Raw genomic sequence first — 16680 nt, forward strand, 5'->3', positions numbered from 1 at the left:
GCTGGCAGGGTCCTGTGGCAGCACTAGGCCCTCCTTACTGGAGGAGGACAGTGTGCGGGTTAAGACAAACCTAGTCATTAGTGTCTGGAAGGAGCTCCAAGAGCTGGTCCTTACCTCGTCGCTGCCCTTCCCTGGCACAGCAAGCATCCAGCAGAGCTGTCCCCTGACCAAGATGGAACTCTTGCAGAAGCCCACACTGTCCAGCTGAACTGAGTCCATGACGGTGTTCCTGCCCTCTGCCAGGTCCCACAGGCACAGCCGCGGGTCCCGGCCCTGGCTGAAAGCAAAGGGGGAGGGAGGTCTGTTGAGACATTGTAAACATATATGTGCCTACCTGGGTCAGCGTCTGGTCCTTACCCCTTCCATGCTGAAGGCAGCCATGTTTCCAGAAGACGGCTAGGTAAGCCTCACAACCATCCAGGCTAAAGGCCTCGGTGAGGAGGGGCTTCTCCCTCAATGTTCACATCTGCCTTGGTATCCAGGGCGCTGAGGCTAGGACATCCCGTCGACCAAGGACACTGAGGCATGCACCAGTGCCACTAAAGCTTACCTTGCACCTCTTTCCTTTCTGTAAACTGTCTTTAAGGACTCAGAAGTCTCCCTCAGGCCTCTTCTAGAGTGTGTCTGAGACCGACATTCACTCTAAATGCCATGCAAGCAGGCTGACAGCAGCTCTGTGCATCATCACCTGAGCTGGAAACAACCCAGGTGCTCTGCAGCTAAAGAATGGCCAGGACGCTGTGCAGAGTGACGCTCAGCAAGGGGTGGCGCCATCCGCTGACACACGCAACGGCTGGACGGATGCTGAGCTATGATACACTACGTGAACGAGTCAGATCTGAAGGTTCTGCAGCATGGAACTACACTCGGGTGACGTTCTAGAAAAGGAAGGGCTGGAGACCAGGAGAGGGCTGACCGCAGTGGATAGCTCTGGGCTTTGTGGGGTGGCAGGCTGTTTGATGTGGCCTTGGGGAAATGGACACACAGAAGTGCTGTGCCAAACCCACAGACCCACAGACAGTGTGACTGTCACTGTGCACAATGAAAACAGCCCCAGCCAGTTGAGCGAGAGCCAGAAGCCTGTGAGGGACAGCAGCACTGTGGCTGTGTGGATGATAGTGCACTGGGCCAGGAAGCTCAAACAGAGGTGGACCCAAGCACACAGACAAGTGTACTGAAGACTGTATGGGTAAAGACACACATGTAACTGCAGAAGCGGTGGCCCTGAGCAAGCCTGGCTCCTCACAGACATCAGTTCTGCCCTCTCTGGCAGAGCTAATCCGGGAGCCAGTAGTACATATAAGGTTCCTCATCAAACAGCTGATGCACATAGAGAACCGTGGTCAGGTCAGAGCTTAGAGGTCATCGTGAACATGTGTGTGGCCAGACACACACAGCGAGAACACACAGGGCAACATAGGTGGATGACACTGTGGGCAATGTAGGTCCACCATGGACAACCCAGCTCATCGCCTTTCTAAACACAGCAGCCAGGTTTCCGAAGAGTTGCTGATTTCAGATTATACAGGGAGAGGCAGAGCACACCTTTAGTCCCAGCACTCAGGAGGCAGAGACTCAGGGCCAGGCTGGTCTACGACATAAGGAACTGAGGTTGACCAGAGCTATATAGCAAGACCCTGTCTCAAAAAGAACAAACAAAACCAACAAGAAACAAACTTCAACCTCTTGGATGCTGACAGTGGCCCAGCAAACCCCACCCGCCTGTGTGACCCACAAAAGCCAGCCTGCAAAGGAGCCCCAGGGACTCAGGTACGTCCAGCACCAAGAGGTTGGCAGTCACCACACTGGGCTTCCTCCCTGAACCCAGGACCTCGGTCTTGTCCTGAATCTAGGGCACTTGAGAAGTACTGAGATCATGAGAAACACGGACCAAGAAACCAGCCCCAGAACCCACATGCAGCTGCTAGCATTTTCTTCCTGTCTGTGGCCTTGGATACTGGTGTCCACAGGGTTGAATATGCAGCAGAAGAACAGAAGGCAGGCTTTGCCTGAGTCCCACATCAGCAGCACAGTCCAGAGAAACTGTGGATCTAAGTGAAGCAGCAGTAAGTTCTGGAGACAGGTTGGGATGTCCATCCATGTCTTAGCATAGGCTTCTCTATGGCCCAGGAGCCTGGCCAAATGGGTGAAGCCTGGCCAATGTGACTCCAATGAAGACCTCCAGGAGAGTGAAAATATATCTCTGCCAGCCTGTTGCAGAGACTATCTGTGACAGAAGAATATTGATACTAACTAAAATATGAAAAGCACTTCACATGTCAATAAGAAAAATGCAATCAGCACAATAGAAAAATGGGCAGAAGCCAACGGTATCCCAAAGTCACAGCAATCCTCCTGCCTGTCTTCCAGGGCACTGAGAGCACAGGTGTGCATTAAATACCTGGTAGTCTTTTAGGTTTTTTTTTTTCTCCTAACTTAAAGTTTAGAAAAACTCATAAAATCATTCTTCTCTTCTTTCAAGACAGCACAGCAGTCCTGGCGGCCACTGACTCCGCAGTAGGTGGTGCCACTGCGCTGTCCTTGACTGGGCAGTGGTTATTCAGGTGCTGCTGAGCTGGCCTGTAAGTGTGTAGTTTCACAATGACGAAGGTAAAGAAACACTAGCTGGTGCAGCTCTTGTGGCCCAGGTGCGGCCAGTGCTGAGGGTCCTTCAGCCTTGCTGGATATGAAAGCCCACAGCCCTTCCAGGGCCTCTTGAAGAAACCCGGACCCAAACACAGCTGAGGGCAGGCAGCTTTGGTTTGCTGTGGTCTCCAGTGCAGTGCAAATGCACCTGGGCATTCCACACCCTGAGCCCCCAACACAGGCCCCTGACCCTCAGTGGGGGCTGTAGGAGGGGCTGCAGCTGCACCACCCTGGCTGGGAAAGAAGGTGCCTGTAAGTGTCCCCAGGCTACCCTTCATGCCTTTCAAACCTACTGGCTTGGTCCCTGCCCCTGCTGTTACCTCTGCCCTCTTCTAAGCCATAGCCCAGAGTCTTTCCCTCAGCTGCCTGCTGGACTGGCAGCAGCTACCTCGGATGGCACCACCACCCCACCCCACACCCCCAAGATGTGTCTCAGAGCACAATTCCACCTGACGGAAGTTGTCTGCTTCCCGAAGGCTGGGACTGGCCCCACACTGTACACAAGCTACAGCGAAGCTGGCCAGACCCACCCCTCACACGCATCCCATTCATTCAGTTCACTGCCCTCCTGCTCTGTTAAAGAGTTCCCAGCATAGATCCCCCGGGACCTCCCTTGTGATGCTACAACCCACCTGAGGAGCTGCTGTCCCTGCGGCAGTGTCTTCAGCCAGGTTACACCCTGGCCCCCGTGGCCGTTTAGAGTGGCAACTATTCTTCTTGTCTGTAGGCTCCAGATGTGCACTAGGCCATTCTGAGACCTGTTGGAGAGGAATCAGGCACAGGCTGGTCAGGGCCTGGGGCAGTCTTGAACTCACTCCAGGCCAACACCACACACAGACAGTGGATGGAGATACTTCAGCTGGGGAAGACTTCACTGGAACGGATGGCTGCCTCTGAACCAAAGGTCGGACAAACCTCCCTTACAGCAAAGGTAGCCAGAAGGGCCAGGGATTGGGGGCACTTTGTCAGAACTCAGTGTTGTGGGACAAAGGGACATGACTGCCCCTGCAAGGAGTTCAGAATGCACAGTGTGGTCAGGTCCTGAAAGTGAGGCAAACACACACCCTGCACAGTGCCCTCCACCAGCAGCTTAGATAGCACTGTTCCATGCAGCCCCGGGCTGGACCTCACCCTGGGCTGGGGCAGGACAGCTGTTACTCACCCCGAGAAAAGGAGTGGGTTCTCTGCAGCACCGGGTGCTGGGCAGAAGTGCAGCGTGTTCACAGCTGACTGAGTGCCTCGGAGGACAAATCTGGGACTAGGCGGCGGTGGGAACGGTGCTGCCATGTAGGTAAATGCAGTCCTGGGGTACAAGGGGAGACATGTGAGAGACAGAGCACTCCACATGCCTATAGAAGGCAGCCAGAAAGGAACACTTAAAAAGCCGTTGGCTCAGAACCTAACTTTTGCCCCTTCTGGCAAAATGATACTGCTCTCCATGGCGGGGACAGGCTCTGTGGCTGAAGAATAGCCAGGTCTTGGCATGGGCTACAGGACTGCCACAAGTGCAGCCCAGCTTGCCCAGCGCTGTTCCTCATGGGCACCTTCTCCCCACCCTGTAGCCCTGCCTTTTCTGTCAGCTCTGGTAGCACCAAGGTCCACACCTGTCCCTCTTGGCACACACAGCCTGGGTACTATGTAGAGCCCTTGCTGCCTCTATGGCAGAGTATTTGCCTAGCAAGCTCGAGGTCCTGGGGTCCACTCCCAGCACCACATCAGAAAAGGAGCCTTTGCTTGGCCAAACTTGGTTCAGGCTCGGATGCATTCTTGTAGGCCCATGTGAATACTTTCAGCAAAAACTCTAAGTCAGTTTAATGTCACCCCTATATCTATCATCTGCATGCTTTCTGAACAACGGTGCCCCTCAGCCTTTCCTGTCCACCAAGCTGACATTTGCTTGCCCTGACCCACCTTTAGCCTGAATTCCCATGGCTGCTACTGCCCCTGCCTATTTTCCATGCACTTAATCCCACTCCCGCCCCATGGCTAGTGTAAGGAGTCTGGACTGCACTGCCCCTGCCTTGCACCCAGTGGCTCAGCAGACACATGCTTGCAAATGAGGGCTCCATGGAGTCCTGAGAGTGCTACAAACAGCCCTACTGGGTCAAGGTCTGAGCCACCAAATCTTCTAATTATAACCACTTTGCATAGCATACTTTTATTTTTTGAGAAACTGAGGCAGGAATCTGAGGTGAGCTGCCCTAGATTCCTGGGATAGGCCTGAAAAGCCCTCAAGACATGTGCCACCCAGGGGCAGAACAGCCCGGGAGGGTACATGGAAGGGGCAGGCCACACCCACAGAGCTGCTACCCCAGCAGACAGACCTCCTCAAATCAGGACTTGTACTTAAGACCTGCTAGGGTCTACCTTGCAAAAGAGAACTTTCCAGTGCCCTAGACCACCACACTTTCTCACACCACCCCAGTCCCACAGTTGGCTGCTCTTGACAAGCCACAGCTGGATGAGGGTACAGTGGGAAGGTCAGAGGGAGACAGCAGGGGGCTGCAGCAGCTTGTTTCAGGAGCCTTTCCACTGAGCAAGGGCCGATCCTACCCTGCTTACATGCAGCCCGCACAGCAGGGAGACGCAGCTTTGCCCAACTTGGGTGGGAGTTACCACCATCAAAAGAACATGGCAAGGAAAGGAACAGAGCAAAAGAGCTCGATTCTTCTAGAATGGAGGCTGGGCTTTAGGTCTGTGTGGAATGCTCCCATCAAGTCCGTCTTCCACCAGCTTGTCTCCACCAGTGCCGCCATACATCTGCACATCCCATGCCCTCACCTCCTTTTTTGTTAGAGAAATGAAGCTACGGGCTCTGGGCCACACCACAGGGGAAGAAGGCACACAACAGCAAGAATCAGGTTTCCAGGAAATCACCAGGCCTTTGGAGGGAAGACCAGGATGGGGCTATGATCAGGGCTGTGCCAGGCCGGTGAGGTCTGTACCCATGCTGTGGCATGAGACATGTATCTAGTCCTATTGACCTGATGCAGGTCCCACCAGGTCAAGCCCTTCCTGGGCTAACTCTAACTCTACCCTTGGACCCTGCCTCTTTCAAGGGCTTTCAAAGAAAACTAAGTCACAGGAATGCAAACTGCCAAATTCCCTCTTTTTTTTTTTTTTTTTTTTTTTTGGAGGGGAGGTGAGCAGGGAAGGACCTCACACTGTTGTTCACAGACACATGCCCCAGATCACAGATGCTGGAAGAACTGCCTCAAGCAGGTACCCCAAAGGACAGGGTCAAAGGGCAGCTGTTGGTCCTCCAAAGCCCAGCTGTGTTCTTGCCAGATACAGGTCCACAGGCCCTAGTTTCACCACTGTAAAGAACTTGATCTCTTAAAGCTCAAACACTCAGCAGGAAAGCTCCAAGACCAGTATAGGGGCATCTTGCCACATAGGTCCAGGCCACGAACTCTGACAGGCTATCTTTGTAGGCACATAGTGCAATCCAGATACCACACATACTGTAGCCATGTTTATATACACAGACACCTAGATGCTCACACTTATACATGCAAACATAAACACACACCCACATAGATGCACCCCCTTCATGTGTATTCCACATTCGGGGGCATACAGACCCTCAGGTACACACCAAAGCACACGTGTACACTTGTGTTCACATGCACATTCATGCACATATGTGTATAAGAGTTCTCACACCATGACCCTGGGCAGTACCAGCTGGAGCTCAGCCCACACTTGCCACGGCCTGCGGCATGCTGGGAGTTTCCAGAACCTTACAGCAGAAGGCTCATTGTGAGGTGATGAAATCAAGGTGTCCTCTATTGTCTCCCCAGAAGTGCAGGGAACAAACCCGTCACGTCACGCTGTTACAACAGCTGTAAAGCTCAGGCCAAAATGATGCATCAACAATTAAGGGCTCCATCATTTCAGGCAATTAAAATAAACGCTTTATTTGAAAACTAATTAATTCTACCTACATATTTTTCCTATGACAATATCCTATGATTACTTGATTTATGACATCTAATTATTCTTTATTAATCTAATTGAGAATAATTGTACTATCCTATCTCTCCTGGCCCCTGGCCACTGGCTGCCCTTGGTGGAGGCTGCTGCCCCTGTGCTGGCCCATGTGTAGTGCTCTAACCCAATCTCTTCCTCTGAGTGGGAAGGCAAACCATCGGAAAGAACCCAGAGTACATTTTGGTTCTTCAAGATGTCCGAGTGAGTCGATTTGTTTAAAAATTTCACAGGAGAGACATCCTGGTGATTTGGAAATGGATGACCTTTCCTATAAATGCTACGAAGTGCCCTGAAAGGCCGAAGGCCCTTTGCCCCCTACAGTAAATGGTAACAGCGCCCCCTTGGGCAAACCACAGACGCATTTGTCCAGAGGCCTCAGGACTATCCTCAAGGAGAGGCTCCCTCTCTCTGGCTCTACTACTAGTTCTACTGCTAGTTTCCTGTCAACTCTACACAAGCATGTATCATCCAGGAAGGGGAGCCTCAATGGAGAAAACACCTCCATCACATTGGCCTGCAGGCAAGAATGTGAGGGCGTTTTCTTGACTAATGATTGATGTGGGAGGGCCCAGCCCACTGGCAGTGGTACCAGGCCTGTGCAGGTGGTCCTGGGTTGCAAAAAAAAAAGCAAGCTGAGCAAGCCATGGGGTTATAAGCCAGTAACCAGCACTCCTCCATGGTCTCTCAGGTTCCTGCCTCCATGTTCCTGCCTCTGCTTGAGCTCCTGCCCTGAATTCCCTCAATGACAGTCTGTGATCAGGACAAGTATGCCAAATAAACCCTTTCCTCCCCTAGTTGCTTTTAGTCATGGAGTGTTTTGTTTTGTTTTTTTTTTTTTTTCTTTTCTATTTTTCGGAGCTGGGGACTGGACCCAGGGCCTTGTGCTTGCTAGGCAAGCGCTCTACCCCTGAGCTAAATCCCCAACCCCAGTCATGGAGTTTTATCACAGCAATGAAACAAACCAGAAATAAGCAGGAAAACAAACTGGGGTAGAAGAGATATATCCCAAATCAGATCTGAAAAAGATCCAATCTTGTGAATGGTTGATAAGAAATAGGTTTCCATGGTACTCTTTCAATGTTACTAGTCATGAAAAGAAAGTGTGCCTTTCTAACGGAGACATCTAGCTGTCATCACCTTCCCCAGTGGATAGAGGCTGGAGCCACCCATGCTGAACAACAGGGATAGCTTATCTCCTGAAGATGTGCAGTAAGATATGCACTGCCTGCATGAACCCTTGCTGACAATGTTCAAACATGAGCCTGGCCATGAGGAAAAAGACACATCTCAGACATGGGACACTGTATAAGACGGTGTAGCTTAGGCTCGTGAAAATGGCCAAGGTCAAGAGAAACTACAGAAGCAAAAGGCAGTAACTCTTCTCTCTTAAAGTAACCAGCTGGGCAGCTCTTGGGAGGCAGAAGCAGGAGAATCTCTGAGTTCGAGGTCAGCTTGGCCTACATAGTGAGTTGTAGGACAGTGAGAGCTACACAGAGTAACCCTCTCTCACCCCTCTCCTAGAGACATAAATATAGACAGACAGACACACAGAGACAGACAGATGCACGTACACACACATGTACACACGCAAGGGGGGGATGGAGAAAGGGAGGGAGATCAAAACCCAATGTAACATGCAGACCTCAGATACTGGATATTACATTAGATACTGGATCAATCAACAGAGAGGGCCAGGCCAGGTGTGAAGGCACATACATGCCTTTAATGCCATCTTGTAGGAGGCAGAAGCATGTGGATCTCTGTGAGTGTAAGGTCAGCCTGGTCTACATAGAGTCCCACGCTAGACAGACAGGGCTACAGAGATACCTCCTCTCAAAAGAGGAAAGGGGTTGGAGGAGAAAAAGAAAGGAAAGGAAGGTTAGGATCACCAGGGGCCGCTCGGTGGATAAAAGTACTTTGCATACAAGCCTGGTAGCCCGAGTTGAGGCCCAGAAGCTGCACGGTAGAAGGAGAGAACTCCACAAAGATATTCTCCAACCCCCACATGCATGCAACACACTTCCCCCATATCATTCATATACACACAAAGTTAATGAGTTAGTTGAATAAGTAATAAGTCAAAACCAAGGGGAGAGCCATGATGGATATCTGGGGACATCTGACTTTGGAGATATTTGAGAAAATCTGGGTATGGGCAACAGATCATATGGTTTTAGTGTGTGCGTGCGTGTGTGTGTGTGTGTGTGTGTGTGTGTGTGTGTGTGTGTGTGTGTGTAGTATATTCTAGACTTTAAAGTTTTTTAAGCCAGGTGGTGGTGGCGCCTGCCTTTAATTCTAGCACTTAGGAGGCAGAGGCAGGTGGATCTGGCCAGCCTGGTCTACAGAGTGAGTTCCAGTCCAGCCTGGTCTACAGAGTGAGTTCCAGCCCAGCCTGGTCTACAGAGTGAGTTTCAGGACAGCCAGGGTTACACTGAGAAACTCTGTCTCAAAAAACAAAAAATAATTTTTTTGTTGTTGTTTATGGATGCTTTGCCGACATGTATGCCTATGTACCAAATACATGTCTGGTACCTGCAGAGGACAGAACAGGGCATTAAATCCCTGGAACTTGAGTTGTGAATGGTTGTGAGACGCCATGTATGTAGGTAATAGGAATTGAACCTGGATCTTCTGCAAGAACAAGTGATCTTACCCACTAAGTCACCTCTCTGTGTATTAGTTGGTTTTTGTTTTGTTTTGTTTTTTAACTTGGTAAAACCAGGAAACATTAAGAGTTATCAATAGAAACTCAATATAAAATCAGAAAGAAAAAAATGCTGAAATAAACCATTGGAAAAGCAGAGGCATTCAGGGCATAAAGTCCAAAAATAAGTGACAGAAGAGATCAGAGGGGGAAAGAAAAACAATTACTTAAATACACAATGAAAGTTTGGGATAGACAAGCATTCAACATGCAGTAAACTTACTGCATCATGATTGACATAAGCATCACGATTGACATATGTATCATGATTGACATATGCATCATGATTGACATATGCATCATGATTAAATTCTGAAAAGCAGCAGTGACATAGCAATGGGAGCCAGAGTCGGCTGACTTGAAGTGGCTTCTCTCCCTAGGACGTGTGTACTAAAGCCAAGTCCCAGGTAGTGCTGGACCTATATGCGTGGTACCTATTTATAACAATGCACACTCACTGTGAAGGAAGCACAAATCTCCAAGCCTCATGGGCGCACACTGTGTACCAGAGCAGCAGTCTGGATCCCTGTCTGGTGATGGGCTCATTCCCTCTTGCACACACATGAGTCAGGATGTCATCTCCCCAGCTTTTCACCAGAGGCCACCACTGGGGCTGCCCACTCCCCCACACTGTGCTGAGTCCCCTTTTGTTCTAGGTTGGCCGACCTCAAGCACTTCACTGTAGTAAGGAGACAGAGAACCACACCCTGTGACACCAGGCCTTTTTTTTTTTAAATTTTTTATTAGATATATTTCTTTACTTACATTTCAAATGTTACTCCCTTTCCCGGTTTCCTGTCCATAAGCCCCCATTCCTTCCCCTCCCCCATACAGTTATTCCCCCCATACATCCCCTTACTGCCCCCCCATATTCCCCTGCACTGGGGGTCCAACCTTGGCAGGACCCAGGGCTTCCCCTTCCACTGGTGCTCTTACTAGGCTATTCTCTGCTACCTATGAGGTCAGAGTCCAGGGTCAGTCCATGTATAGTCTTTGGGTAGTGGCTTAGTCCCCGGAAGCTCTGGTTGGTTGGGACACTAGGCCTTCTTATACTTCTACTCTTGAGCCCTTCACACCTGAGAAAATTTTCACAGCCTTGGGTCTATAAATACACATAACGGATTTACTGGTAGTAAGGCATAAATTTATTCTAAAAAAATTCCTGGGTGTGCATTTATTAAAGATAAAAGCAAGATTGCATGCTAATAAGAGAAATGTGCTTTCTTATTTTTATATAGAAATTAAGTCTTGCTTGAACATTTGATACAGAATATCTTCTTCGGGACTAAAGGGTAACTTGATTTTTATCATTGTCAATTCTGAGGGCATGGCTTTACATTAATATATAACAAAATGGCAGAAGTGTGTTTAGGGTTATTTTAAAAATTGTTGGAAATTCTCTTCCAATCTCAACTAAATTTTGTTAAACGAATCAAACTAGACTCAAATCAGCAACTCAAACAATAATTTTTAAAATTAAGCAAATACAATCCAAATATTATACATCGATTTGATACTCGCCTGATCAGGGACAACGATAGGAAAAACTAGTTTTTTTCTTTCCTCTAGCCTTCTACAGGAAGGTTGAGAAGAAACGACAAACACCTGGATTGATGTAAAATTTCTCTTCAGTGACCATGAATAGCCCTATCGTTTTATATGCCTGAACGTTCGCCTGCATGTATGTCTGTGTACCTCACGTGTGCCTGCTGTCCACAGAGGTCAGAAGAAGGTGACTGATCCTCTGGAACTGGAGTGCCATGTGAGTGCTGGAAACCGAGCCAAGATCCAAAGAAGAGCGCCATGACCTCCCTCCAGCCCGCATTAGTAACCTTAAAAAACCGTTAAACCTTAACAACCTTTAAAAAAAGAAACCCTGTAAAACCATTAAAACATAACATTAGCCAGGTGTGATGGCATACACACATTTAATCCCAGGCTAGGGAGGCAGAGGGAGGACCGAGTGCAGGAGTTCAAGGCCAGCCTGGCCTAAATAGTGAGGTCCAGGGCAGCCAGGCCTGCATAGAGAGGCTGGAGCTGGGAGAGGCTCCAGGGTTTAGTTCCCAGCACCTATACAGTAGCTCACTAGCAGCTCTAACTCTAATTCAAGAGGATCTGATGCCCTCTTCTGGCTTCTGTGGGCACTGCATGCATGCGGTACACAGACAAACATTCAGAAAAATACCCATACAGATACAAGATACAGGAAATTTAAAAATCTATAATCTTAAGGAAAAACAAAAAGCGTCACAAGGGCGGGCTGAGACGGCTCCCTGGGTAAGAGCTCCTACAACAGAAGTATGAAGACTCGACTTCAGATTTCCAGCACCCGTGTAAAAAACTGGGCACAGCCACTGCACACCTAATTGCAGACCTAAACCATGGGGAGCAGACACAGTCACTGGGGTATGCCGGCTGCCGGCTTAGCTCAAAGAAGTAAGATGGAGTAGCCTAGAACAGGATGCCCAGAATCCTCCTCTATAATCCGTCCGGACACTGTGCAGGAACTATGTAATTATGAGGCTTTATTTGAAGTAAGAAAAAAGATTGACTCTGGAAAAAAAAACTTTAAAAAATAGATGAGTTTAATAAATCTAAAAGCATCGGGTGGAGAGAGGCAGACACGCCTGGGAAACCAGAAGAGACTGCACTCTGCATACACATCTTGGACGCCAGAGGAAAACACCAAAGGCCATCTGGAACCCTGGTGCACTGAAGCTCCCGGAAGGGGCGGCACAGGTCTTCCTGGTTGCTGCCGCTGCAGAGAGCCCGTGGGCAGCACCCCGCGAGCAAACTTGAGCCTCGGGACCACAGGTAAGACCAACTTGTCTGCGGCAAGAAAGCTGCCTGGTGAAATCGGGACACAGAGGCAGAATTCCTCTAGGACCGGGCACGTCCAGTGTTTACCGGAAGTCCCACACCCGCGGATCCCGGCCCCCGGCAGCTCTCTGCTCCCAGACCCTGTGGGAAAGAGACCTCACCGCCTGGTCAGGTGGGCACTCCTAAGGCTGCAGAGCGGAAGAGACCACCAACACTGCCCACCCCTGCCCACATCCCTGGCCCAAGAGGAAACTGTATAAGGCCTCTGGGCTCCCGTGGGGGAGGGCCCAGGAGCGCCAGGACACCTGCCTGAGACACCCCCGGAACCTGAAGGAAACAGACCGGATAAACAGTTCTCTGCACCCAAATCCCGTGGGAGGGAGAGCTAAACCCTCAGAGAGGCAGACGCGCCTGGGAAACCAGAAGAGACTGCACTCTGCATACACATCTCGGACGCCAGAGGAAAACACCAAAGGCCATCTGGAACCCTGGTGCACTGAAGCTCCCGGAAGGGGCGGCACAGGTCTTCCTGGTTGCTGCCGCTGCAGAGAGCCCGTGGGCAGCACCCCGCGAGCAAACTTGAGCCTCGGGACCACAGGTAAGACCAACCTTTCTGCTGCAAGAAAGCTGCCTGGTGAACTCAAGACACAGGCCCACAGGAACAGCTGAAGACCTGTAGAGAGGAAAAACTACACGCCCGAAAGCAGAACACTCTGTCCCCATAACTGACTGAAAGAGAGGAAACCAGGTCTACAGCACTCCTGACACAAAGGCTTATAGGACAGTCTAGCCACTGTCAGAAATAGCAGAACAAAGTAACACTAGAGATAATCTGATGGCGAGAGGCAAGCGCAGGAACCCAAGCAACAGAAACCAAGACTACATGACATCATCGGAGCCCAATTCTCCCACCAAAACAAACACGGAATATCCAAACACACCAGAAAAGCAAGATCTAGTTTCAAAATCATATTTGATCATGATGCTGGAGGACTTCAAGAAAGACATGAAGAACTCCCTTAGGGAAACACAGGAAAACATTAATAAACAAGTAGAAGCCTACAGAGAGGAATCGCAAAAATCTCTGAAAGAATCGCAAAAATCCCTGAAAGAATTCCAGGAAAACACAATCAAACAGTTGAAGGAACTAAAAATGGAAATAGAAGCAATCAAGAAAGAACACATGGAAACAACCCTGGATATAGAAAACCAAAAGAAGAGACAAGGAGCTGTAGATACAAGCCTCACCAACAGAATACAAGAGATGGAAGAGAGAATCTCAGGAGCAGAAGATTCCATAGAAATCATTGACTCAACTGTCAAAGATAATGTAAAGCGGAAAAAGCTACTGGTCCAAAACATACAGGAAATCCAGGACTCAATGAGAAGATCAAACCTAAGGATAATAGGTATAGAAGAGAGTGAAGACTCCCAGCTCAAAGGACCAGTAAATATCTTCAACAAAATCATAGAAGAAAACTTCCCTAACCTAAAAAAAGAGATACCCATAGGCATACAAAAAGCCTACAGAACTCCAAATAGATTGGACCAGAAAAGAAACACCTCCCGTCACATAATAGTCAAAACACCAAACGCACAAAATAAAGAAAGAATATTAAAAGCAGTAAGGGAAAAAGGTCAAGTAACATATAAAGGCAGACCTATCAGAATCACACCAGACTTCTCGCCAGAAACTATGAAGGCCAGAAGATCCTGGACTGATGTCATACAGACCCTAAGAGAACACAAATGCCAGCCCAGGTCACTGTATCCTGCAAAACTCTCAATTAACATAGATGGAGAAACCAAGATATTCCATGACAAAACCAAATTTACACAATATCTTTCTACAAATCCAGCACTACAAAGGATAATAAATGGTAAAGCCCAACATAAGGAGGCAAGCTATACCCTAGAAGAAGCAAGAAACTAATCGTCTTGGCAAAAAAAGAAAGAGAATGAAAGCACACAAACATAACCTCACATCCAAATATGAATATAACGGGAAGCAATAATCACTATTCCTTAATATCTCTCAACATCAATGGCCTCAACTCCCCAATAAAAAGACATAGATTAACAAACTGGATACGCAATGAGGACCCTGCATTCTGCTGCCTACAGGAAACACACCTCAGAGACAAAGACAGACATTACCTCAGAGTGAAAGGCTGGAAAACAATTTTCCAAGCAAATGGTCAGAAGAAGCAAGCTGGAGTAGCCATTCTAATATCAAATAAAATCAATTTTCAACTAAAAGTCATCAAAAAAGATCAGGAAGGACACTTCATATTCATCAAAGGAAAAATCCACCAAGATGAACTCTCAATCCTAAATATCTATGCCCCAAATACAAGGGCACCTACATATGTAAAAGAAACCTTACTAAAGCTCAAAACACACATTGCACCTCACACAATAATAGTGGGAGATTTCAACACCCCACTCTCATCAATGGACAGATCATGGAAACAGAAATTAAACAGAGATGTAGACAGACTAAGAGAAGTCATGAGCCAAATGGACTTAACGGATATTTATAGAACATTCTATCCTAAAGCAAAAGGATATACCTTCTTCTCAGCTCCTCATGGTACTTTCTCCAAAATTGACCATATAATTGGTCAAAAAACGGGCCTCAACAGGTACAGAAAGATAGAAATAATCCCATGCGTGCTATCGGACCACCACGGCCTAAAACTGGTCTTCAATAACAATCAAGGAAGAATGCCCACATATACTTGGAAATTGAACAATGCTCTACTCAATGATAACCTGGTCAAGGAAGAAATAAAGAAAGAAATTAAAAACTTTTTAGAATTTAATGAAAATGAAGGTACAACATACCCAAACTTATGGGACACAACGAAAGCTGTGCTAAGAGGAAAACTCATAGCGCTGAGTGCCTGCAGAAAGAAACAGGAAAGAGCATATGTCAGCAGCTTGACAGCACACCTAAAAGCTCTAGAACAAAAAGAAGCAAATACACCCAGGAGGAGTAGAAGGCAGGAAATAATCAAACTCAGAGCTGAAATCAACCAAGTAGAAACAAAAAGGACCATAGAAAGAATCAACAGAACCAAAAGTTGGTTCTTTGAGAAAATCAACAAGATAGATAAACCCTTAGCCAGACTAACGAGAGGACACAGAGAGTGTGTCCAAATTAACAAAATCAGAAATGAAAAGGGAGACATAACAACAGATTCAAAGGAAATTCAAAAAATCATCAGATCTTACTATAAAAACCTATATTCAACAAAACTTGAAAATCTTCAGGAAATGGACAATTTCCTAGACAGATACCAGGTACCGAAGTTAAATCAGGAACAGATAAACCAGTTAAACAACCCCATAACTCCTAAGGAAATAGAAGCAGTCATTAAAGGTCTCCCAACCAAAAAGAGCCCAGGTCCAGACGGGTTTAGTGCAGAATTCTATCAAACCTTCATAGAAGACCTCATACCAATATTATCCAAACTATTCCACAAAATTGAAACAGATGGATCACTACCGAATACCTTCTACGAAGCCACAATTACTCTTATACCTAAACCACACAAAGACACAACAAAGAAAGAGAACTTCAGACCAATTTCCCTTATGAATATCGACACAAAAATACTCAACAAAATTCTGGCAAACCGAATCCAAGAGCACATCAAAACAATCATCCACCATGACCAGGTAGGCTTCATCCCAGGCATGCAGGGGTGGTTTAATATACGGAAAACCATCAACGTGATCCATTATATAAACAAACTGAAAGAACAAAACCACATGATCATTTCATTAGACGCTGAGAAAGCATTTGACAAAATTCAACACCCCTTCATGATAAAAGTCCTGGAAAGAATAGGAATTCAAGGCCCATACCTAAACATAGTAAAAGCCATATACAGCAAACCAGTTGCTAACATTAAACTAAATGGAGAGAAACTTGAAGCAATCCCACTAAAATCAGGGACTAGAGAAGGCTGCCCACTCTCTCCCTACTTATTCAATATAGTTCTTGAAGTTCTAGCCAGAGCAATCAGACAACAAAAGGAGGTCAAGGGGATACAGATCGGAAAAGAAGAAGTCAAAATATCACTATTTGCAGATGATATGATAGTATATTTAAGTGATCCCAAAAGTTCCACCAGAGAACTACTAAAGCTGATAAACAACTTCAGCAAAGTGGCTGGGTATAAAATTAACTCAAATAAATCAGTAGCCTTCCTCTATACAAAAGAGAAACAAGCCGAGAAAGAAATTAGGGAAATGACACCCTTCATAATAGACCCAAATAATATAAAGTACCTCGGTGTGACTTTAACCAAGCAAGTAAAAGATCTGTACAATAAGAACTTCAAGACACTGAAGAAGGAAATTGAAGAAGACCTCAGAAGATGGAAAGATCTCCCATGCTCATGGATTGGCAGGATTAATATAGTAAAAATGGCCATTTTACCAAAAGCGATCTACAGATTCAATGCAATCCCCATCAAAATACCAATCCAATTCTTCAAAGAGTTAGA

At 47.4% G+C, this 16680-nt stretch overlaps 1 protein-coding gene across 6 annotated transcripts in view; it reads right to left on the minus strand.

Moving 5' to 3' along the window:
• Gnb1l (G protein subunit beta 1 like) overlaps nucleotides 1-16680 on the minus strand; it is a 77940-nt gene that overhangs the window by 25855 nt on the left and 35405 nt on the right. For 4 of the 6 annotated variants that reach the window (XR_005491494.2, XM_006248654.5, NM_001398877.1 and 1 more), the window contains 3 exons: nucleotides 3809-3949; nucleotides 3279-3404; nucleotides 115-277 (listed from right to left, as the gene is read on the minus strand). Coding sequence is in view for 5 of the 6 variants with exons in the window: in XM_006248654.5 (XP_006248716.1) it covers nucleotides 115-277; nucleotides 3279-3404; nucleotides 3809-3933 (414 nt within the window). In the remaining variant the exon portion in view is untranslated. The other 2 variants (XM_017598200.2, XM_039088982.1) reach the window with 2 other exon arrangements.

The sequence above is a fragment of the Rattus norvegicus genome, chromosome 11 (genome assembly GCF_036323735.1).
Source record: "Rattus norvegicus strain BN/NHsdMcwi chromosome 11, GRCr8, whole genome shotgun sequence".
Lineage (NCBI taxonomy): Eukaryota > Metazoa > Chordata > Mammalia > Rodentia > Muridae > Rattus > Rattus norvegicus.